The sequence below is a fragment of the Mixophyes fleayi genome, chromosome 7, assembly GCF_038048845.1.
Source record: "Mixophyes fleayi isolate aMixFle1 chromosome 7, aMixFle1.hap1, whole genome shotgun sequence".
NCBI lineage: Eukaryota > Metazoa > Chordata > Amphibia > Anura > Limnodynastidae > Mixophyes > Mixophyes fleayi.
The window spans coordinates 93,836,087-93,859,829 of record NC_134408.1 but is presented as its reverse complement, the minus strand read 5'-3'; the positions used below and the strand labels follow the sequence as shown (position 1 = coordinate 93,859,829).

The window sequence follows — 23,743 nt, the reverse complement described above, 5'->3', positions numbered from 1 at the left end:
GAGAGTATCTGTTTTGTAGAGCCCCGTGGTATGAAGCCTCTAAAATATATGCATCCTCCCTTATCTACTTTAACGAGAGAACTGATCTGAACAACAACTGAAAGGAAATAGATTTATCTTATTTCATCATTATTATTATTATAATTAATAATAATATTAATATAACTCTTTTCTCCCAATAGGACCCAAAACACTATTCAAAAAACAAACCACAAGAAACAAAATAAAAATATAAAGGATGAATAAATTACAGAAAAGAGCCAAGAATTTGGCTTTTTAGAAAAATAAGGGACATTAATGAAATGCTTGAATAAACAGTTAATCAAAATCTTCAAAAACAGACTAAATACTTAAGTTACTCGTAGACTGTATGAGGGAGCGGGTTTCAGACAGCAGGAGCCACAAAGGCAAAAGTTCGTGCCCCAAATGAAGTATGGGAGCTTATAGGAACTGTTAGTATTCCTTCATCTGTCGATCTAAGAGAGCAAGTGGGAGTATAGGGAATGAGAAAGTGCTTAAAGTACTCAGCACTCTGGTTATGTAGGGCTTTGCATTTCAATAAGTAAAATCTTGAAACAGAGTCGCCATTATACAGGCAGAAAGGGAAGGGAATGAATAACAGATGATATATGGCGTGAACGGTACTGGTTGGATAACAGCCTGGTTGCTGCATTTTGTACCAGTGGCAAGCGGTGCAGTTCTTTTTCTAGGAGACCCAAGTAGAATGCATTGCAGTATTCCAAGCATGAGGACACAAATTCATGTATGAATGCATGAAGATCTTTTGAGTGAATGAAATGCTTAATTCTGGCTATGTTCTTCATACGAGAGAATAAAGATTTGATAATGGTTGAAACCTGAAGTTTTAAATGTCAAGCCATAGTCAAGTACAACTCCAATGTTTCACACATGATCAGAATTTTGCAACTCTGGACCCCCAAGCTTAAGTCCAGTTGGTTGGCCCAGCTTGATCTTGTTATTTGAAGTGGGTTCCTATCATAAGAGCCTCAGGATTTAATCTCAGACAACTGGCACTCATTCACCCTTGGAGTTCAGCTAGGCAGCCATTTAGAATTGGTATTAGTATTAAACAGACTACAGGATTGTAGACTAGCTGTAGATTCTTAGATCAGTGTTTTTAATATGTTGTGACATATTTGTCGATTAGATTCTGTTCTAATCCTTGGGTGGCACAGTATGTTTTCCTCTGTTCGCATGAGTTTCCTCCAGGTGCTACATTTTCCTCCCATGATCCAAAATATAAACTGGTAAGTTAATTGGGTTTCGACAAAATTGACCTTAGCGTGTGTGTTTTGTGTGCTAGAGAATTTAGAATAACGGGGGCAGGGATTGATGTGAATAATTTAAATATTCTCTACAAAGATCTGCAGAATATGCTGGCGCTATATAATATAAAGGTTAGCAATAATGATGTCATACAAAAAGTCTTTGGCATCTCAGCTCTTAAATATAAATACATTTTTACTTACTGTTGGCTGGTAGGTCAGGCGATTTCTTCAGAGAACAGTTCTGGCTGTCAGACTTATTGCCACCTGAAGTCAGACCTTGCATTGTCCAGCCTAATATAGAGTAACATTTCATTCAGAATAAATGTAGTGGAAAATTATTATCTGCTACAGGCTTCTCTAAATATGAGAAGGTTATTAAATGTGCATTCAAATCATAAATTTGTCAAATACTAATTATAGTCATAGATTTGGTTTCTTGTTTGCATCATTTACATGGATTTGGATTATGGGCGTAATATATTTATTATCCACAGTAGACTCACAGGACTTTATTTACAAAATGGGAGATGCAGTGCAAAATCATCTGCACCTCTCCTTGCACAGGCATTTGCAGAGGAGCAGAGATTTTCACCAGCTATGAAATGAGTTAAGCAGAGTGAGAGCGTTCCTGCTAAGCAGCGGCGGATTGGCAATGTAACCTACCGGGAAAAACCCCAGGATGCCGACGACCTCAGGAGGCCGACTAGTGTCTTTTTAGGAGTTTATTTTAAAATAAATAAAAAAATAAAATAAAAAAAAATGATGTGTAGCGCGCCCCCCCCCCCCCCCCCCCCCCGAACGGCGGGGGAGGGGGAAAGGCAGTGTGGTACTAGGTAGCTTGCCCCTCCTCCGGGACCAGCCACCTACATTAATGTGGCCGCGGAGAATGGTCTCTCCCCTCTCCCCCCCTCTGTGGCTGCAGTCTCCTACACAGGTCACATGGGACGTGTCACATGACAGCTGCCGTCCCATGTGTGCAGTGAGGGGAGTCTGCAGAAGGAACAAGGTAAGTGTATGTCTCTGCTATAAAGTGTGTGTGTGTGCGTGTGTGTGTGTGTGTGTGTGTGTGTCTGTCTGTCTCTCTCTCTGCTAAAGTGTGTGTCACTGCTAAAGTGTGTGTGTCTCTGCTATAAAGTGTGTATGTGTCTCTCTCTCTGCTAAAATGTGTCTCTCTGCTAAAGTGTGTGTGTGTGTGTTACTGCTAAAGTGTGTGTCTCTGCTATAAAGTGTGTATGTGTCTCTCTCTGCTAAAGTGTGTGTGTGTGTCACTGCTAAAGTGTGCGTCTCTGCTAAAGTGTGTGTGTGTAACTCTGCTAAAGTGTGTGTGTGTGTGGGCTACTAAAGAGTATGTAGTAGAGGAGGGGGGCTACTAAAGGGTGTTTAGGATAGGAGTTGGGGCTGCTAAAGGGTATGTAGGATAGGAGTGGGGGCTGCTACAGGGTGTTTAGGATAGGAGTGGGGGCTGCTAAAGGTTGGAATGGGAGGGTCTTAATATATTATGTGATAAGAGGGAAGGGAGGGGGCTGCCTTAATAGTTCATGGGTGGGAGATAGGGTATTAATTTAATGGCGGAGTTTATGTTGGGGCTAATTATTTAATGGGTGCTAATATTTGTGGGGTGATGGTGGGGCAATTTAATTTATTGGTGGGATAATTTCATTTAATACTGGGCCTATTAAATTAATATGGAGTGAAGGGACCTTTAATTTAATGCTGGGATGGTTTGGGGCTATTAATTGAATGTAGGGCTGAGTTTGGGAAGGAGAGCTATTTATTATTTAAATGTGAATATTAATTATGTAATGCCGTGATGTTTTTGGAAAATGGTTATATTAAATGTAAATGCTATTAATTTATTGCTGGGGCTGTTTGGAGGGAGGGAAACAGGCCTAATTATTAAATGTGGGTGCTATTGATTAAATGCCAGGGATGGTTGGAGTTTTCTAAATTTCGTGTATCCATTTTTTTTTTCCATGTAGGGCCGCCAACATTCCAGAATCCAGACAAGCAGCAAATGATCCAACAGCCACAGGTGGTGACAGTGACAAGAACAGGTAGGAGAGAGGAGGACAGTCTGCCAACTGTCCTGAATCTGGTGGGACAGTCCAGAATTTCGGTGACCGTCTCGCTTAGGATTTGGTCCTACTGAAAGGACAGTTGGGAGGTATGCCCCGCTTCACACTGTACTACTTGTGAAGGCAAAGCTGCGTGTACCTAACAGTAGTGCACACAGTTTTGCCTGTTTATTTGTCATATATAATAACCCCCCCTGTCTTAAGTGCCCCGGGCCCCCCGGAGCCTTATTCCAGCTCTAGCGATACTTTAGTGGTTCTCGCCTTGATTCCATTGCCTCCTTCTACCTTGCATTGGTCCCATTCTCAGATCACTTTGCTGAACATATGGCCAGCCCCCATTGTACTGACAATATAATTAGTCCTGCCTCCTTTAAACTTACTATATCACCAGCAAACCCTTGGAATAGCTCTCCCCTTCACTTATGCCATTGTCTGCCAACCCTCCCTGCACCGTTATCAAATCAAAACACCACCAATCACAGGGCACATTTAGGGCTTATACATAATTGTTACCGAAGAAGTGTTTTCTTGCAGATGCTTGAAGCATTTTACTTTTCTGGTGATCGCACTTGATAGCCATTTATTATAAGGATTATTTTTGATGCATTTTTTGAAACACACAGTACACATTTTTAAATATTAAAGAGAGAGATTTGGCTGGTAGTTACAGCTCATGATGTCAGGGAAAGATGCAACAGTGCGGTGAGGTGCTCATATGCTGCTCTGGCAGACTGATCAAATAGGATTCTGCCAACATGTTTCGTAATAGTTAAACTTATTAAACAAAGTCAGATATGTTTCTATGAAGGGAATTTTGGAAGGATGTGTTAGTAGGCAACTAAAATAAGTTTGAGCACAGAGGCATAAATCAGTCTCAGATAATGTAAAAGATTTCATGTATTTTTATAGCACAGGACTGGCAGCTTTTTCCCTGCTTTGCTTTAGAAATGACCCACTGTGTCTTAAGTCATCACATATAGGTTTTCCTAAGTGTTACTACAACCGAATTCTAGTAGTTTTAAAGCCCGCCTACTTTTGTGTTGGCCCCACCCACAGTTGATTTGGACCCGTCCACATGAGGCCACTTCAATAATTTTTTCCAGGGCCACTTTAAATTCCCAATCTGCCCCTGCTGCTAAGAATAAAGTATACACACTGATGCACCTAGTTTTGGGCAGCACTGCAGAAACAATATTTTCTAAATAGTGGTGGAACGAGAGCATTTTAGAGGAGTTCCTTGATGTTCTGAAGGGCATATGGCTATGTACACACTGCAAGAGGATTTGGCTTTTGCCACAGCTCTGAGCTATGAAAGACAGAGTCTCAGTCTATACTTTTAATGGGACACATTTTATGTCTTCCAGCTGTACCTTAGCAGAGAAGCACATCTCTATGCACACTTTGGTCAATGTAAAAAACTTTTCAAAAATGACACGTGTAATAAAGACAGTTCTGATGTCCCCTTGCTCTCATGATTATGTAAGCCGTACATGAGGCTTTACCAAGCAGTATTTTAGGATATAAAAACAGGAATTTGATGGGGCATTTAACTTTTGAATAGTGCGCTTCTTCAGATTCTTCTGCCTCTGAGCAGAGAGTAGGCATGTACCTTCATGTGTGCCGGGCAGTTTTACAGTATGCATCAAGTGAGATTCGCCAATGAGGTGCACATCAGATGTGTTTTATGTAATTACAAGGGTTTCCGCTCGGGATGTCAGATTTGCCATTAAAGAGTACCTATTGTAAGGTGGGAGGAGAGAGTGTTCATTTTCTTGCTTGACTACATATTGGATAATGCCCTACGTATTCAAGCAGGACAATTATATCAGATATACTGCATGCAAGTGAAAGAAATGAAATGCAGCCATGAAGTATGTCTATTTTTATATCTCTTGTGTCTTTAATAACAAATACAGCAACCTAAATTGGACTCACCCTCTCCTGAAACTTCCTGGCCCTCTATGCCACAGAACACCACAAACTAATTAAAAGTATAAAAGTAGCTTGGGCAACCTGTGCCTCTTCAGCAGGTTTCATGACACATTAGGACTTGTAGGTCATTAACAGTAACAAGGCTAAAAGATGGTTACATAATCTAAAATTGTGCTCAGATGTCTATTTACTGCATTGGTTCACTGTACTGCATCTGAGCAGGTCTACAATTAGTATAGACAAACTGCATATTATACACAATTGTATACTATTATTCTTTTAAATCTAAATCAAGGCCTTAAAGTAGTAATGTCTCCCAGTGTTAGTTTCCTGTATTACATCCTACCCAATCCGCATTGACCCCAAACAAAAACTTGTTCTTTTTGATATTCTGATTAAATAGAAAGAGAACTATTTGCAGGCCCTACATAACAAACACAAATTAAAACACAATGAATACAAATTCCCAGGCCTGTAAAGCTTAAAGGCTTTCTTAGTCCTACTTGCCAATAGCGCAAGTAAAAACCATAAGCGCCAAACCCTCCATGGGCGATGCCCAGAGCAAGAGCTGTGGATCAAAGACACTTCTACATTTTGCCAATGATCGCTGTCACTTTAAGAGACCAGAAAGTGGAAGCAAGGCTGTCTGGCAGACTAATTGGCACTGCTAGTATCATCACCTTGTAGTAACCTAAGCAAACCTGCCAATTACCACCAGTCATCAGTTTTCCTAAATACAAAGAAAGTGTATTACATGCAGAGTGTAAAATAAATATGTAGGTGTTTTATTTGAACATTTGAGGCAATAGGGCAGTTTAATTTCAACAAGCATTTCACTGGGACAAAACATGATCAGTTGCAGGAACCAAAATAATCCACTGGAACATCCTTGGCAAAAAAAGAAACCATTACAAACTATGCAAAATAGCTCCTGACTGTAGGAACTCTTGTGACATAATGAAAAAACATCAGCCGCTAGGTCTATTTATAATCTGGGGCTTTCTACTCCGACAGTTTCGGAAAGTACCAGCTCATAAAATGACCTAGCAGCTGTAATTCTTTCATTATATGCTGACTGCTCCAGTCAGGAACTAGAGTACGTCAGTTGTAATGTTTTTTTCTTCTTTTGCCAAGCATTTTCCAGTGGATTATTTTGGTTTAACAAGCTTGAAGAACATAATTTTTTTTTTCCAAGCTGGGAATAATTTTACTAGGTATTTTGTTATTTGGTACAACCACGGACCATTGGAATAATTTTATGAGGTACATTATTGGGACAACCCAAAAATAGATGACGAACACATAATTTGTTGAATATTACTGGGGTGGGGGGTTTCCAATAAAATTATTTGGGAAAATAAGATTTCTCTTGGACCATTGGAGAACACCGGGGACATTAGGGGTATAGAGTAGGGACAGGGCGATCTAGCACTTTAAAACTTCAGTTGACTAAGCCCCAACTCCTCCCTCTGTATACCCCACTATCTGTATAGGCAGTTTATGTTTAACCAAGCCCACAGAAGGCGGAGACAGAGAGAAAACAGGAGAAGAGAAAAAACAACATTCTCTCAAAAACAAGACATGTGAAACAGTAGGAGAAACCAGAGCATTAAGGGTGGGCGCCTGGTGTTCCCCAATGGACTAAGAGAAACGGATTTAACGTAAGTATAGAAATCCTATTTTCTCTATCCTTCTTTGGGGGACATCGGGGATATCCCAAAGCCGCATCAAGGGAGGGAATGCTCAGAAGAAAAGGCACAAAGTACCTTTCTTTCAAAACTTGCATCCTTGGATGCAAACACATGAAACTTGTAAAAAACCGAGTGAATGTGTGTACAGAAGACCACATGGCCGCCCGACACAGCTGTTCACTAAAGGGCACCATGCCAGGCTGCCCAGGAAACATTCACAGACCTTGAAGAGTGCACCCAAAGATTATAAGGAACAGGCTGCCCAGCCCCACAATAAGCCTGACAGATAACAGCTGTAATCCACCTTCAATAGTCACCTTGGAAGCTGGCCAAACTCTTGTGTGCCTCATAGAAAATCAAAATATCCTCAGTCTTGCGCACATCCGGAGTCCACGCACATAAATGTGCAAGGCTCGGACGAGATCGAGCGAACGAATAGAAGCTTTGTCTTCGGAGAACCTAGACTTAGGGCAGGAATGACAATGTCTTGATTTAAATGAAATCTAGACACCACTTTAGGGAGGAAAGTAGGCTTGGTTCGAAGAACTGCCCTGTCCTCATGAAAAACAAAAAGAGGGGACTTGGATGATAAAGCAGCAAGCTCTGAAATTCTTCTTGCCGTAGATATGGCCAAAAGGAAGACCGTCTTCAAAGGTCAAAAATTTGAATTCCACTGTATTCAAGGGTTCAAAAGGCAGATAATGTAAAGCATTCAACACCAAATTTAAACCACATGGTGCTACCAGAGGAACATATGGAGGTTGCACATGGAGCACCCCCTGAATGAAAGTGTGCACATCAGGCATGACAGCGAGTCTTCTTTGAAAGAAGACCGAAAAGGTCTGACACCTGACCTTTAAGAGAATTAAGGTACAAAGGCGTGTCCAGCCTATCATGCAAGAACATAAGTAACCTGGATAAACGAAAAGAAGAGGTAGGATACCCCTTTTCACATGAGACAATATACATCCTCCAGATTTGATAATAGATTTTTGCTGAACACTGTTTACGAGCCCAGCATGACTTGTACCACATGTTCTTAAAAACCTTTAGCTCACAGGATCATGGCTTGAACAGCCACAACAAAAGGCCCTTGAGTTAATAGGTCTGGGCATATCGACAGACGCAACGACTGCCCTCAGGCCATGGAGAGCACGTCTGTGTACCAGGCCCTCAGAGACCAATCCGGCGCTACTAGAAGGGCTTTAAACACCTGTGGAAGCATGGCTACCGCAGGGAAAAGGTACACTAAGAGGTACCTCCAAGGAACAGACATGGCGTCTACAGAGACATCCAAGGGATCTTTTGCGCAGGAGCAGCAGAGGAAGACCTTGTGGTTCAACAGAGATGCCATCATGTCAACATCCAGCTGACACCACCTGTCCACCAACGTGAAACACCTCTGGAGGGAGGGACCATTAACCTGGATGCAGAGTCTGCCTGCTTAGGAAATTAGCTTCCCATTTTTCTACTCCCAGAAAACAGATTGTCACGACTGTCGTAATGTGGGCTTCAACCCACTGAAAGATCTTGGGCGCCTCTCGCATGGCTAAGGGACTCTTTGTGCCGCCCTGGTGATTGAGGTATGCCACCGATGTGGCATTGTCCGACTGAATCTTCACTATCCTTCCCTACAGCAAATATTATAAGAGCAAAGAACACTGCCCACAGTTCCAATACATTGATTGGAAGCTTGGATTCCTTCAGAGTCCAAAGACCCTGAAAGCGAGCATAAAGACAGACTGCCCTCCAACCACAAAGGCTGGTGTCTGTTGTGATCATGGTTCAATCCCAGATGAAGAACGGATGACCCCTGCAGATATTTTGTTTCTGAAACCACCAAAGAAGCGACTGATGCACATGCGGAGAGAGGCGAAATACCTGGCCCAACAGATTCAGATGGGATTTGTTCCATTTCGACAGAAGTTCCAACTGAAACTCCTGTGCATGAAACTGAACAAACTGAACCACCTCAAAAGTCACTAGAATCTTGGCCAGAACTCTCATGCCGAAATGCATAGAGATCTATTTTTGCCGCCAGAGATTTCACAATCTTCCGCAAGGCTAGAATCTTGCCCGTAGGTAAGAACATCTGCTGTTGTCAGGTGTCGAATAAAAGTCCCAACAAGATCATCCGCTGGGATGGGATCAACTTGGACTTTTTGAAGTGGCGAATCCAACCATGGGATCCTAATGTCTGGATCACTACTTGGATATGAGACTGAGGTACCTCTGGAGACTCAGCTTTTAAAAGAAGATTGTCCAGGTAAGGGATGATTGTAAGCCCCTTGGACCTTAGCATAGCAGCCATGACTGCCATGATCTTGGTGAAGACCCGCAGTGCCGTGGCCAGACCAAAGGGATGAGCCTGAAATTGTAAGTGCACTGTCCAAACCGCAAACTTCAAGAGGGACTGATGACCCTCCCAGATGGGAGCATGGAGATAGACATCCTTAATGTCCAGAGCCACAATGAACTCTCCCACTTCCATGCTGTGAATGACCGACCGCAATGACTCCATCTTGAACTGGGGCACTCTGACACAAGTGTTCAATGATTTTTGATTCAGAATGGATCTGAATGTGCCTTCCGGAAGAAATGAGCAATTGGATCACTTCTCGTAAAGCCAGTCTCTTTGTGGACATGTGGGAAGCCCTGAGGTAAAGAACTGCCTGGGAGGAAGACCGAGCAGATTTATCTTCTATCTCCGGTCCAGAACTCCACACGGATGCCTGGATACCCAGGCATACGTGGTAGACTGAAACCACCTATCCCTGCATAAGAATAAACGGGCTCCAACCAGTGGCGACCGCGGAAGGGCAAAATGCCTGTCACGCGAACTGCTTGTCTGCAGGCTTAGCTGCAGGACATCGAGCAGACAAGGCCCAACGCTAACCACCCCTGGTGGTGACTGACCTCTGGAGGATTGAGCTGAGTAATATTGACCCCCCCGAGACCTGCCTGAAGACCGAAAGGACTGGAACCTGGACATTCTTTGTTTGGGAGCAAGAAGAAAGGTGCTCATACCTCCCGTTGCTTGACTGATAATGGGGGGGGCCAAACAAACATTCCCAGAAAAAGGAATTGTCTCAAGAGCCTTTTTAGACTCAACATCAGCCTCCCAGAACTTAAGCCAGAGAGCTCTACGTGACGAAACCTCAGAGGTAGATATACATGCCCCAATCAGTCCCACATCCAGAGACGCCTCTCCAAAAAAATCTGTCGCCGTCTAAATTTGCTCCAGCAATGGAAGCAGTTCAGAGGAAAGTCTCCCTGCCAACAAACCTTCAGACAGCTGTTCTGACCAGCGTTCTACAGCCTTGTTGACTTACGCCGACGCTAAGGTGGGCCGCAGAGATGCAAGGGCCGCCATGAAAATAGACTTAAGGACGGCCTCAACCTTACGGTCTGTACCGTCTTTAAGAGTGGCTGAGTTGGGAAGAGGGATAGTAGTCATTTTGGCTAACCTTGCAACAGGAGCATCCACACCTGGAGGCGCTTCCCATTTAGCAAGAACCTCAGGAAGAAAGGGATAACATTACTGCAGCTGCCGAGACACCTGGAACATCCGATCAGGGGAAGCCCAAGGTTCAGCCAACAAATCTTCCAACTGGGAAGAAGTGTGGAAAGACAAAGATTTCTTTGTCCGCCATGAAAAGAGAGAAGGCTCTGCGGTGTCAGAAACAGCCTCCTTAGGAACATCAAGTACTGGATGCACAGCCTGTATTAATTCCTCCACACTGACAATCAGAATGAACCTCCTCCACCACTGAAAGCAGTCCTGTTCCGTGCACGCGCGAGCTCAAAGGACACTATAGCCTACGATTTCAGGGAATGAACTGGGAGGGGAAGGGGCGTTTTGCCAGTGAATTTACAGTAGGGGAGCACTCGGGTGCACGCAGCCACGTCCGAATCAAGTTCTGAGTGTCTGAAAGTTACTTGTTTTTCTGCCGTAGCTCTTGCTCCAGCTAAAGGGCTAGTTTAAGTCCTGATCACTAGTGATGACAGTCTCAGATGCATGCTATAACATGTGTTTGCAATCACAAACAACTGTAAAAGTGTATTTTATTCACAGTAGACATTGACATTGACAACATTCTAATAAATGTATTTCATTGGGGGGAATAAAAATTTTTTTTTACTGTTTTAACACTAATGCTTTATTATTATCAGGTAACAGTAGTACAAGATTTTTTAACATTTTCCTGTGCTTTCTTTTGCAATTTATAATCCACATAGGCATTGGATGCATCCTGTGCATCCGGTGTAGTAGGGTACAGCAGACCTTCCCCCGATTTCAAAAGCACACACATCTTGAGATCTGTGCTTTGCTGAATAGGGGTGTATGCAAAGCCTAAATATCTGCGGATCATACTGAACGTGGGTTGCGCTGAGAATACGTGCCTGCATGAATCAGGACCATTGACTTGAAGGTGTATTCAATTTTTTGACTGCTAAGTCCAGCAACAGGTACATGTAATACATTCTGCTTGAAAGTAAAAATGTTTTGTTTCTGCATCTTCCTATTCTCTGTTATATTATCCTCCTGATGCAGGGCAACGTTCTTCTATCAACTCGCATGTAACCCTATAGAAACCTAGCTATATAGTGATATTGTAAGAGGACGCTAACGAGCGACTTATTTAAAATGTCAGTCCTAGAAGGATGTACAAGTCGTGTTTTCAGAGGGTTGTATATTATTGAAATCTAAATACCAGTATAGAGAGAGAGAGAAAGAGACATTCACAGTGTTTTCCTCTGCACATATATGGTGTATATAGAGGGTGCATCATTATTTGCATGCCTTATATCATACTAAAGTCCTAATATATAGACTGTAATCCATAGAAAATCTATACTCCGAATTAACTCACAGTTGTAGCCACTGCTGAAAGATCATGGAAATGCAGAAAACGTTACAAAAAATGGCTACAGGAAGGTTTGCAGGATTCTTTCTATCTTTGGCTAATTCAATCAATTATTAGTCTTGTATAACAAGAATTAAACCCTTCGCTGCCCACTGTCATGAAAATGCTTTTAAAAAAAAAATACAAAAACAGAAACCTACTATTAGACTTCAATATTAGAGTCTATATTTTTAAGTAGAAAATATATGGATAATTTTTAATTGTATAGGAAGTTCCAAATTAATTACACCTTAATTAATCTGATACAGTGTAACACATTCACTTACTGCTGAGTCCTCCCACAGACTGAAGTCCCAGGTCAAGGAGCTGTGAAGGGAGAAATCCTGACAAACTGGATGACTGCTTTCCCCATGAGCTCACATCTTGTGATTCGGCGCTTCCAAAGAGATCTTGTTCGTCCTGTGAAAACTCTGGAGACATTGGAGGCTGCAAACTTAGGAACGAGAACTCCTGGTCAAAATCCTCCACTTCTGTGCTGTCCAAAAGCAGGTGCTTTGGTTCTGTAAGTAAAAGAAGTTCTATTTATATAACACAACAGTATATCTTCTCCTGACCATTTGATGCCTGCCAGGATATTCCCGATAGGCAGTACTGACTGTAACCAGATATTTGTACGGATATCACAATTCCTTCAAACAGAAGATCAACTGAAAACAAATGAAAGCAATTATATGGATGTTCAAGCTGGACTTGCAAACTGGATCCTTAGACAGACAACTATTGATGTTTTAAGCCACACATCTTCCCGAAGAACATTCTGGGTTTGAAACATAGTTGTACTTACACCCATTTGCAAAGTGTATCTTTTATAAACCTGCTCTGCTCATGCTCAGAAACGGACCTTACACCAATGGACGCAATTGCATGCAATTCATGTCCGAACGCAAATGATACTTACGATTGCCTATGACTTTAGAGGCGGAAGGAGGGAGGAAAGGGGAGGACTAACGTCTGTCATGTACAGTAAGAGCCCTCTGATGATATGCGGCCGATTCAAGTCCTGAGTTTTTCGCAAGTCCGTTTGACTTCAGCCATATCATTTGCGCCCACTACAGTGCAGGTGTAAGTGCTGACTGACATGGCATAGTCTTTGTTTTATGCTCTTTTTTAAAATGAAACTTGCGTGGAAATGAATGAGGCCCTCTGTAGCCTTTGAGAGTCAGGTTACGGAGTAAAATATAAATACAGATGATTGGGAATCTGCGCTTTCTATGTATATGTCACGAGCCGCGGCAGTTCTCACAGCCGCCGCGGCTCGCTTCTGGCTCCCCGGGACGTCAATTCCGCTTCCTGCCCGGCCGTTGCGCGCAATAGGCAGCCTGTGGGCTGATTGTTGAAGGGGGCTTGGCCCAGTGATTACTACCCCCTGTGGGCCTTTACAGATCTGGGCTTTGATTGGTGGCAGCCAGTATTTAGGGCAGTGGGGTCTGTAGCCTCACTGCCGGTTATAATTCCTGCTTGCCAGTGTGCTAACCTGCTTCCTGCCTTGTTCTGTCCTTTGGATATCATGTTGGATTGCTCGTGTATGACCCCTTGCCTGGATTTGGACCTTGCTCGTGTTTCTCGTGACCCTGACCTTCTTGCCTGTAACTGGACCTAGCTACCGTGCCTGTGACCCTTGACCCCGGCTTGTGTATTGGATTCCCTGTCTGCTGCCGGCCCTCGACCCCTGCCTGGACTCTACTCCGCTTTCCTGGGTTCTCCCTAGTCGGTACGCACTTCACGACCCTCTGCTAGTCTGCGGCCAAGTCTGTCCCCACCACTAGGGGCTCCAGTGAACACCTGACTGGCAGAGCAGACTCCGGGTTGTGCTGTACCGGCTAGAGGGGTTCCTAACAGTATATAGGTATTTGGCTGCCTATTGGGAATGAAGGGGGGAGGGGTGGGCTGTAGCCCTCCTAGATAAACTAATAAAGAAAGGACCCTTGGCGCCGGCAAAAACTTATAGTGAATGAATATTAGAGATCAGATTTAAGAACACAAACAGCTGGTAATCGTGATTGGTCATATATTAAGTCAAAACATAATCACGACAAAATCAGTGCAATGATAAAATACACAGACAGGGTAAACACAGTGCTTCTCAGTGCTAGTGTTACATGATCCCAATGTTTACACTACCTGCCATGTGCAGATAAGTTCTGATTCCTGTAGCTAATATATACACGGGGAGACTATTACACCAATGCACTAATGCTCAATCAAGCCTGCAGAGGTTATATCAATTTATAATGTGGATCTCCATTCCTGTATCGATCACTGGAAATCTTTATCACTGACATTTTATCTTCTTACTTGTCTCGTTTCTGATGCCTGGACAAACAATCACTAAAAAATGGATTCTTCTAATTCTTAAATGGCTATTATAAGTGCAGATACTTTTCACGCCTTCTTGATACAATAATTTGAGCTGTGTTTATCACATGCTCGGCAAGTGTAATAGAGACTTTTAATCATTATGAAGGAGGCATCCAAGGTACACACACATTAAAACATGCTGTGTATGCAAAAAAAATAGGCAAGGCTTCCCTTTTTAAAATGTACCCTCATGTGATAACTTATACGTCTCAGTTCCTTTTGCATTTAAATGCTTTAAAAAATAACCCTTCTGGTTAGTTTTGTATTTGTTTTGCTATTTAGTAATAAATATTATGTTATTCTGAGAAATATTTAACAGACTAAACGCATACTTGCCAACTTTCTAAAGTTGGCTTCCGGGAGCCTGCCGGGGGAGGTGGGCATGATGGGGGCGGGGCTCCAAAATTTGCGTCATTTTGGACCTGCCCCCGTTAAGTAATGACACAAACGCGCCATTTTACAGCAGGGGGCGGGGCCCAATTCTGCCCACTTCACTAGGAAGTGGGCAGATGCGGGAGATTGTCACACTCTCCCGGGAGTCTGTGAGACTCACGCGAAATGCGGGAGTCTCCCGGACATTCCGGGAGAGTTGGCAAGTATGGACTAATGTACCCCTTAAGGTACACATTTTACAGGTTGTGAACCTAAGTCTAAGTATTTGGAATCTAAAATGAAGCTAAGCTATGCAAGGCTGCAAAACTTTTCCCACGCAGTTCCAATCAATGAAACGCTATGATTATCCTTAACTTTTAAAATGCTCTCTGTATACCCACTTGCTCAGAGAAGCTTGACCTAATACATAATACAGGCGGATGTACAACTGCCATAATTACATACTCTTGGGGGGCAATTCAATTGTTCATCCAGACCTCAGAAAAACTCGCGCTCTAAAACTATTACCGTTAATACGGTAATTACTCGCTGAATTTTAGCTCGCAGTGAAATTCAGCGAGTAAATTACCATATGAACGGTATTTATGCGCAATATTACCGTATTAACGGTATTCGTTTTAGAGTGCGAGTTTTTCTGAGGTCCGGACGAACAATTGAATACCCCCCCTTAGACTAAGCTCATTTTACAAGGGTTACCTTAATATTTTGTTTCAATGAATGAATGCATATAAACTCTACCACAATCCCCCTATTATACAGTAGTCCTAAAAAGTCCTCCTGTGTCACAAGAACCATAATAATAAGTTGGCCTTTCATGTTACATGGGTGCCCAAGTGCCCTCTCCTGTTACTCCTAACGCAATTATTTTTTGATATGTCAAATTCCCTATTCATTTGCAAATTTATTAGAATAATCTGTATAGCATTTTGTCAGTTGCAGACATCGGTGACATAGTTAGTTCAATTTAAAATACTGTACAAGATGTGCTGTAAGTCAATCTATTTTCCTTCTATATTACATACAGCATATTTTAGGAACAGAAATATATACTACGGACAGAAAAAAAACAACATCAATTTGAGGACAGGATGTGATAGAAAACATGCTCTGCATGCTTATTTCTATTAAATGGGCTTCGATTTATATTTTGCTTTTTTCTTAAATTGATTAACTCTCATAATGAAAGTGCTCTTGTTTAGAATCTCCAGGAAAATGACCGAAGAAAGTTAATATCCCCAATGTTGGCTGTGGTTGCAGTGCTTGGTTTCAGATTCCCATGCCTGCCATCGGTCTGGTGCTTGATTTAATGGAGGTAACAATGCTTGAATTGGTCGCAGGCATGCTGGAGGACAGATTTAAGCACCAGCTAGGAAAACACAGGGATTATCATACAAAGATGAATTGGGGTTTTGCAGAAGTGCTAGCAAAATTCTTGCAATTTAAAAAATGGAAAAAAAAACAAATAGTCACGTAGAAATGATACAGTCTTTGGCTGACTGGTATGAAAGAACTTACACAGTATATTCCCAGGCCATACAAATCCAATTTCAAGTCATCAAGAAGAGTATTCTAGTTTTCCAGAGCCTGGCTCTTGTTACACCATTTAACTGTTTCTCATACCTCTCATCTGTGCCTCTTTTGGATCATAATTCCCTATCTCTTTTTTTCTAATCTGACCTGCTTTTGGGTGTGATGTATATATATCACTAAACTCTTCAAAAAGTGTCTGTCTACTAGCCCCATAATGTAATAATGCGTCCACATTGCAATTCTTGGAAAAGCTTGCTAGGGAAGGACTACTCTTTAACAATATCACTAATAATGGAACAACAGGGATAACGGTCATACTAATTTTACAAACAAGTAATGTTCTCCTCAGCAGACTGTGGTTCTTGAATGTTCAGAACCATGCTGATTAAATTACCAACTGCAATTGTGAAATCGAATACTACTAATAGAGCGCCTGAATCCACCATGTTCTTGTCTGGCACAGCCTACACTCTTCTGCAGAAGATGAAACCTGAGTGGATGAATTTATTGCCTCTTTCCAGTAATGGAAGAAAGAAGGAGTTTTGCTCTTATGCAATCTCACAAATATCTGGAAAATGTTCCCTGGATATACAGGCTCAATTAGAATCCTTCCCATGTGTCAATAAAAAGGAAACCTAACTGCCATTAACTTGATTCAGCACAACCTCCTCTTACTGCACAGTCACCAGACTACACCAATATGAAAGCCAGAAATATGAACACTGTACATTTCACTATGATTTTAACCCTTGTTATTTTCATGCAAATAGTGCAACCCAAAAAATATATTCCCCAAAAATATATTGCAGCGGTACTTTGAACTGAACAATCTGATGGGAAGAGTTGGGTGGCTAGATTTTTTTTGTGCAAGACAATATCATTGAAATAAGATAGATGATGAGGGCACTATTACAGATGCGTTCTCTGCTTAATGGGAGGTCGCACAGCCTCTTCCTCCTTGCAAAAGCACTTGAGCTTTCCACTATTTTTTTTTTTTTTTAAATACATTTTTTTTGTTATAGGGATAGAAATCAAACATGACATACATGATCATCAGCTTCAACCACTATATAAAAGCTTGTAAGTGTTCTCTCTGAAGAAAACACTTATGGAACTCTCTCTCACTCTTCCTCTCTCCCAAACCCATTACCCTAGATCTCTGTTGTCCTCCTCATTTAATTTCATGCAGGTCATATAAAGCTTGGCCATGTAAGCTATAAAATGTTGAGATGAGACTATGAATCAGATCTGTTGAAGCAGAAGGCGTATAAATGCTTTGATTGAAGGTACTAGAACAATCTGTTAGGAGGCAGCAGAAAATGCAACTGCAACTCTTGGAATTCAGGGAAGACGCATAGGGGTAAATGTATCAATATGCGGGTTCTTCAACACCCGCGTGTTCAGCCTCTTCCGCGATTAAATTTCAAGCGGCGCTGCATTGTAAAGGGTTAACTTCCCTTTACAATGCAGCGTCGCTTGAAATTTAATCGCGGAAGAGGCTGAACACGCGGGTGTTGAAGAACCCGCATATTGATACATTTACCCCATAGTGTGGCAAGATCACAAAGACATTTTATACTGTATTGGGTTCACTCTCCAAACGCCGTAAAATAGATAACAGTGGTTAAGGTGGATTATTCCATAAAGGAGTCATCTGTGTAGAGATATCTATGAATGTATAAAATCCCACACAATGATCCAGACGAAGAGGGAAAAACTCAGCGTTTATGTGAGAGCAGGTGTCAATATTTAGGAGTCTATCTAGAATAGCAAGTATGGGGTGAGGATATGCATTCTTTGGTCCTTTGCCATGTGCAATGATGCCAAAGACGTTTGATGTGCCACTAGGCATCCTTGGCCTGCGACTGGTCCAAACTGATATGGAAAAACTTTGTTGAATATTCTCAGGAAAAGCAGAAGAAAGCCAAATTGGAAAGGGTTTGGTGGCAGCTATCTAAGATGTATACATAATATTCCATTCTGTTAAGTTCTTCTTAATCATCTCAACAAGTGCAGGAAACTTTGCAGCTGAAAGCTGGTCGTACATTTTGGTCAGATGGATGCCTGGGTATATGCTCTTGTGCGTATGTTCAGGGGAAGAATTTCTGACTGAAAAGGGACACTCCTGTCTAGTTCCATTTTTGATAGTGAACAAGCTGGAAGAGAATCAGTTTGTCAATACTGTCACGAGGTTAAAATACAACTACACGGGGCGTGGCCTGACAGCCATACTGTGCAGACGTGCAGTCTTCTAGCTCTCCCCTGAACCTCTAAAATTAAGATAATTCCGCAGCTGTTTGCCTCCACAAAGGCTTGCAAATTTTGCCTCCGTGGGGGTAGCCTCCCCTAGAGAAATTTGGGGGTTCATACTGCCCTCCCAGTCCTATTGAGCCGTCTCAACGCAGCCTGGGCCTAGAGGAAAGGAGAGACCCGGCCGGGTGTGACCCGCATTTGGACCTGCTGCTGTTTGCTCCTGGGCGACCTCCAGCCCACTCTCTGTGGCCATCTGCTAACTATATCAAGTGCCCGGCCAGCCTGGAGGCTTTGGTGTGAGTGTGGAGCCCAGACCCATCTAGCTGTGTTGGATGCGCCCCCGCCCCCCTGGGAGGCTTCACTCAGCTCCCGCGAGCTTCAGCCTTGCAGCGGGGCCCTGGCTGTCCCATCGGAGCCTCTTCAATCTTCAACTCTCACTCATCCCCGCAGCGCTAACCGGAAGTCCCTGACTTCCGAACTTCCGTTTCGCAGGTGGCACTCGCACCGGAGTCTAGAAGCACAGCGCCTCTCCCTCGTTGTGGACCTGGGTCAGGGCAATATACAGCTCTGTCCCATCGAGGCCCTCTGGACACCGCTTCTCCCGGCAGCGACAACCAGTCAGTGCACGGCTGTGCTCCATTGGGGGTGTCTGCGGGGAGCCCACACTAAATATTAATCAGGGTCCCTTGGGATCAATATACAAATGTGCCAGCGTGGAATATACTGAAAGGGCATACAAGTTGTCTTCTTGCCTTAGCCCACGATTGAGAGCCTGACTACAGTGCCATCTACAGTGTTCGCTACAACTGCTACTATCACTGACGCAATAATACCATAAGAGGGAGACCGCTTATTGAGGTCTCTGTCGGGCGCTTCCGGTTGCAGGTTTGCTGTTGCTTATCATACTGGTGAGGGCTGGTCCCCATCTGTCTGGAGAGTAAAAGGTTACGATCCTGCTAAGCCTTTCAACTACACGCCTATCTAGGTTCTATATAGAGGCACCAGGTCTGCAAACACGATATACATGGAGATGTATTAAATGAGACCGTGAGATGGATCACCCACCCGGGACCCCGTAAGCCTTTTACCACCCGTATCGTTTCTAACACGATCATGCCTGATTAGCCTCTCACAACATTCAACTGCCGAAAAAATCTCCAGCGCGATCTTCTGAACTACCTAGACTATCCAGTCCCACCTCCACGCTTCTTGAGACTTGCTTTCGCGATGGCTCCTAAAAGACACAGATCCACAAAGACGCCTTCTGCGGTACAGTTCTTTAAACCCCAATCCTCCCCATCTCCAGGGGCGCTTCCCAAACACAGAGGTCCAGAAGACCCGGGATTTAGAGCAACCTCGCCAGATCCGACTCAGTCCCCATCTTCCTCAGCCCTGGCACAAATGGACCAAGATGCCCCAGCTACCATTAAGTCTATGCAATTATTATTCAACTCGTTTAAAACGGAGGTCCTATCCGAAATGCGCTCCTCGATCCGAGAAGTTAAGGCGCAAGTGACGGAAATGGGAGGGAGAACTTCTCAAATTGAAGACAAGATGGAGGAGTTTGCAGCGTCCCATAATGCGCTCATCACGTCTCATGAGAAACTTGAAAATGATGTCTTTGGGATGGCTGATAAGATGGCTGACGTCGAGGATCGCTCCCGGAGGAATAATCTAAAGCTGCGGGGTGTTCCTGAATCTGTCTCCATTTCAGAACTTCCAGACTTTGCTAAAAACCTGTTCAAAAAACTCCTCCCTGAAGCCTCTGATCACGATCTGCTGCTGGACCGTATCCACAGACTCCCGAAACCGAGAGCGGGACTGGAGTCCTCACCTCGCGACACACTTATGAGGGTCCACTTCTACCATATTAAAGAAAAGATCCTACGTGCAGCCAGATCGCAGGCAGCGGAAGAGGTCCTGCAAAACTTGCAACTGTTCCCGGATTTCTCCCCGGCCACTGTAGCCAAGCGTCGCTCCTTTCAACCTATCACGAGAGCACTGCGCAAACACCAAATTCAGTACCGCTGGGGCTTTCCAGTCAAACTCATTATTCAGCGCAATAACTCCACCCACGTGATAGCTACGGTAGAAGATGGCAGTCAGTTATTGCAGTCCTGGGACATTCAAACTTCTATGGCAGCGACAACTTCTTCGTCTTGATCCCAAGTTGTCTAGTCAGCTGGGATTGGAAAAGGCTAGGTGAACTCTTCACTTCTGATACTGCTTTTACTTAATGACCGACTGCATCCTGGAGTGTCTCAGCTCTACGCTAGGCCCTTTAGGCTCTCGGGCCACTACTACTGTGAACTATGGACCTTACTTACCCTATGAGCGAGACTCCTGCGGGAAGTTGGATCGTGGATCTCTGGTCGGTGAGCAGTTCCAGCGCTGATTGAGATTTTTCGAATGTTGTTATATGGCATTTCTTGCTGATACCTTATACCTATTTACAGTTAGTTGATATCTTTATATGATGATTACATTTAGACTCTGTATACCTTCTTCAAAGTTATAGCAAGATTTCCTATGTTTCTAGTAAATGTTAACTTTACGGGTGATAACCCTTGACTTTTTATTTATGTTTTGTTTAGGTTTCTCTTTGCTGATTATTTGCATAATATTCAATTGTGTTGTGGTTTTGGGTGGGTGCTTCATTCCTAGGGCCATGTCCCTATAGTTACTGATTTTGCCAGATGACTTCCCCCTCTGGCAACTACTTTAATCCCAATTTTGGGGTTATTTATGTTTGTTTTTGTGTCTTGTTATCCTCCCCCCCCCCCTTCTCTTCCTCTCCTTTCCCTTGCCGCCCCCTCCCCTTCTTAGGCAAGTACTTTTCTCTCCTTACTAATCCTGAAGTCTGCTTGAGGTTTTCAGAGTCTTTCAGTAAGCCAAAATGGTTAAGTTCCTATCTTTGAATGTAAGGGGACTGAACTCCCCGACTAAAAGACGTTTAGCACTTTCCTTTTTCTATAAGCAAAAGGCGGATATTGTCGCAGTCCAAGAGACACATTTTTTGGCTAGAGCCCCCCCTACCTTTAAAGACCACAGATTCCCGCTGTGCTTCACAGCAAATGCCCCTTTCAAACGCAATGGGGTGGCCCTTCTGGTTAGCTCCAAAGTTAACTTCGTCCCTAAGTCTAGTTTCGAAGATAAAAATGGAAGATATCTTATTGTAGTGGGTATGCTAGATGGTAAGCTAGTCACGCTTGTCTCTTTATACGCTCCCAATTCAAGGCAAATTCCTTTCCTTAGAACCATACTACGAGATATTGAAAAGCATAAACAGGGTACTCTTATCCTTATGGGAGATTTTAACATTGTAACTGATCCTAAACTAGATAGATCATCGCAACCATCTACCCGTACAATGGACAATATAACTAGCCCCTCAGCTGCCTTTGCTAAGCTCCTGGCAGAGTTCGGACTTTACGATGTGTGGAGGACTTATGCCTCAATGGAGCGAGATTATACGTATTACTCCTCTGTGCACAATTCTTATTCCAGAATTGATCTGATTTTGTCAGATAAATGGTCTCTTCAGAATACCAGATCAATTAAGATCCTCCCCATATCGTGGTCTGATCATGCCCCGGTAGTCTGGACCTGGCGATATCCTCAGCAGATAATTCCCCTGGCTCATGGCGTATGGCCCCATACCTTTTGACGTCACCTGAAGCAAAGATTGCTCTTAAAGAAACGCTTGACATGTTTATTGACACTAACTCACCTGAGGACACATCCGTGTTTAACTTTTGGTGCACGCTCAAAGCGGTAATGCGTGGCACAGCCATTCAGACTGGAGCCAGACTTAAGCGGGCGTATCTGAGTAATCAGATGAGGTTGGAGGCAGAGTTGTCCTCTCTTGAGTCTCAAAATAAAACCCATCCCTCAGAAGATCTTAAGGCCCGTCTATCTCAAACCAGGAATCAATTACAAAAATTATTACTCCTCCGCACCCAGCAGGCCTTAAGTAGATTACGCCAGAAATATTATGTATCAGGAAATAGAGCAGGGAGACTGCTTGCTAGAAAACTGCGAGGTCAGAGGGCTCAAAACCGCATTAAATATTTAACTGACGAATCGGGTATTAGAACATCTAATCCGAGGGATATAGCTAATAAATTTGCGGCCTACTATTCTAAATTGTATAATCTCTGTGACTGTGATTCCTCTCCCCAACAGACTTCGATTTTGATTGAAGAGTTTTTAAGTAAGTTAAAACTACCATCTCTGGACACTGATTCGTTAACCACTTTGAATGCACCTTGGACGCAGTCCGAGATTGTGCATATTATAAAATCCCTTCCTAAAGATAAAGCTCCGGGACCAGATGGATTCATCAACAATTTTTATGCTACATTTCAGACTGAACTCACCCCACTCTTAGAACAGTTATATAACGCAGGCACTCGCCAAGGGAATTTTCCGCCAGAGATGCTAGAGTCACGCATTGTCACGATTCCCAAGCCGGGCAAGGACCCAACCCAATGCCAGAACTATAGACCAATCACCCTTCTTAATACAGATATAAAAAATCTATGCTAAACTAATCGCTAATAGGCTTAGCCCCCTCATTCCGACCTTGATCCATCCAGACCAAGTAGGCTTTGTCCTCGGTCGACAAGCATCGGACAATACCCGTAGAACTATCAATATTATAGAACAGGCCAATAAATATCACCATGAATTGTTAGTTATGTCATTAGACGCGGAAAAGGCCTTTGATAGGCTCTATTGGGGCTATATGGGGAAGGTCCTTGCTCGATTTGGTTTTTGCGGTGAAATATTTCAATCTATATTAGCTTTGTATAGGGGCCCCTCTGCAGCGGTCTATAGCAATGGTTTTACATCAGATAAATTCACACTCTCTAACGGTACTAGGCAGGGCTGCCTCCTTTCGCCTCTCATTTTCCTTTTAGCTATTGAACCCCTGGCTGAGCAAATTAGACAACACCCTCAACTCCCAGGCATCACTTTAGCCGCAACCACCCATAAACTATGTCTATTTGCAGATGACATTTTGCTATATGTGACTAGTCCGGAGACCTCTCTGCCACTCTTACATGATTTGCTACAGAAATTCGGAAGAGTCTCCTTTTACAAACTGAACACGTCCAAAACAGATGCCCTCCCTATCAATACAGAAGATTCTCTCCTGGTACGACTGAAGGCGGCCTATCCATATTCCTGGAGGTCCCTCTCTATGCCCTATCTAGGGATTATGATCACTCCCCTCCTAGACTCCCTGGTTGAGGCTAATTACACTCCACTGCTGGTACAACTAAACGCTT

General features: G+C 43.2%; 1 protein-coding gene across 3 annotated transcripts in view; it reads right to left on the bottom strand.

Annotated features, from left to right (window-relative positions):
* ICA1L (islet cell autoantigen 1 like) overlaps nucleotides 1–23,743 on the bottom strand; it is a 59,622-nt gene that overhangs the window by 21,009 nt on the left and 14,870 nt on the right. For all 3 annotated transcript variants that reach the window (XM_075180131.1, XM_075180132.1, XM_075180133.1), the window contains exons 10-11: nucleotides 12,182–12,415; nucleotides 1,491–1,580 (exon numbers count right to left, since the gene is read on the bottom strand). In XM_075180131.1, coding sequence (XP_075036232.1) covers nucleotides 1,491–1,580; nucleotides 12,182–12,415 — 324 coding nt within the window. The remainder of the gene's footprint in view (nucleotides 1–1,490; nucleotides 1,581–12,181; nucleotides 12,416–23,743) is intronic.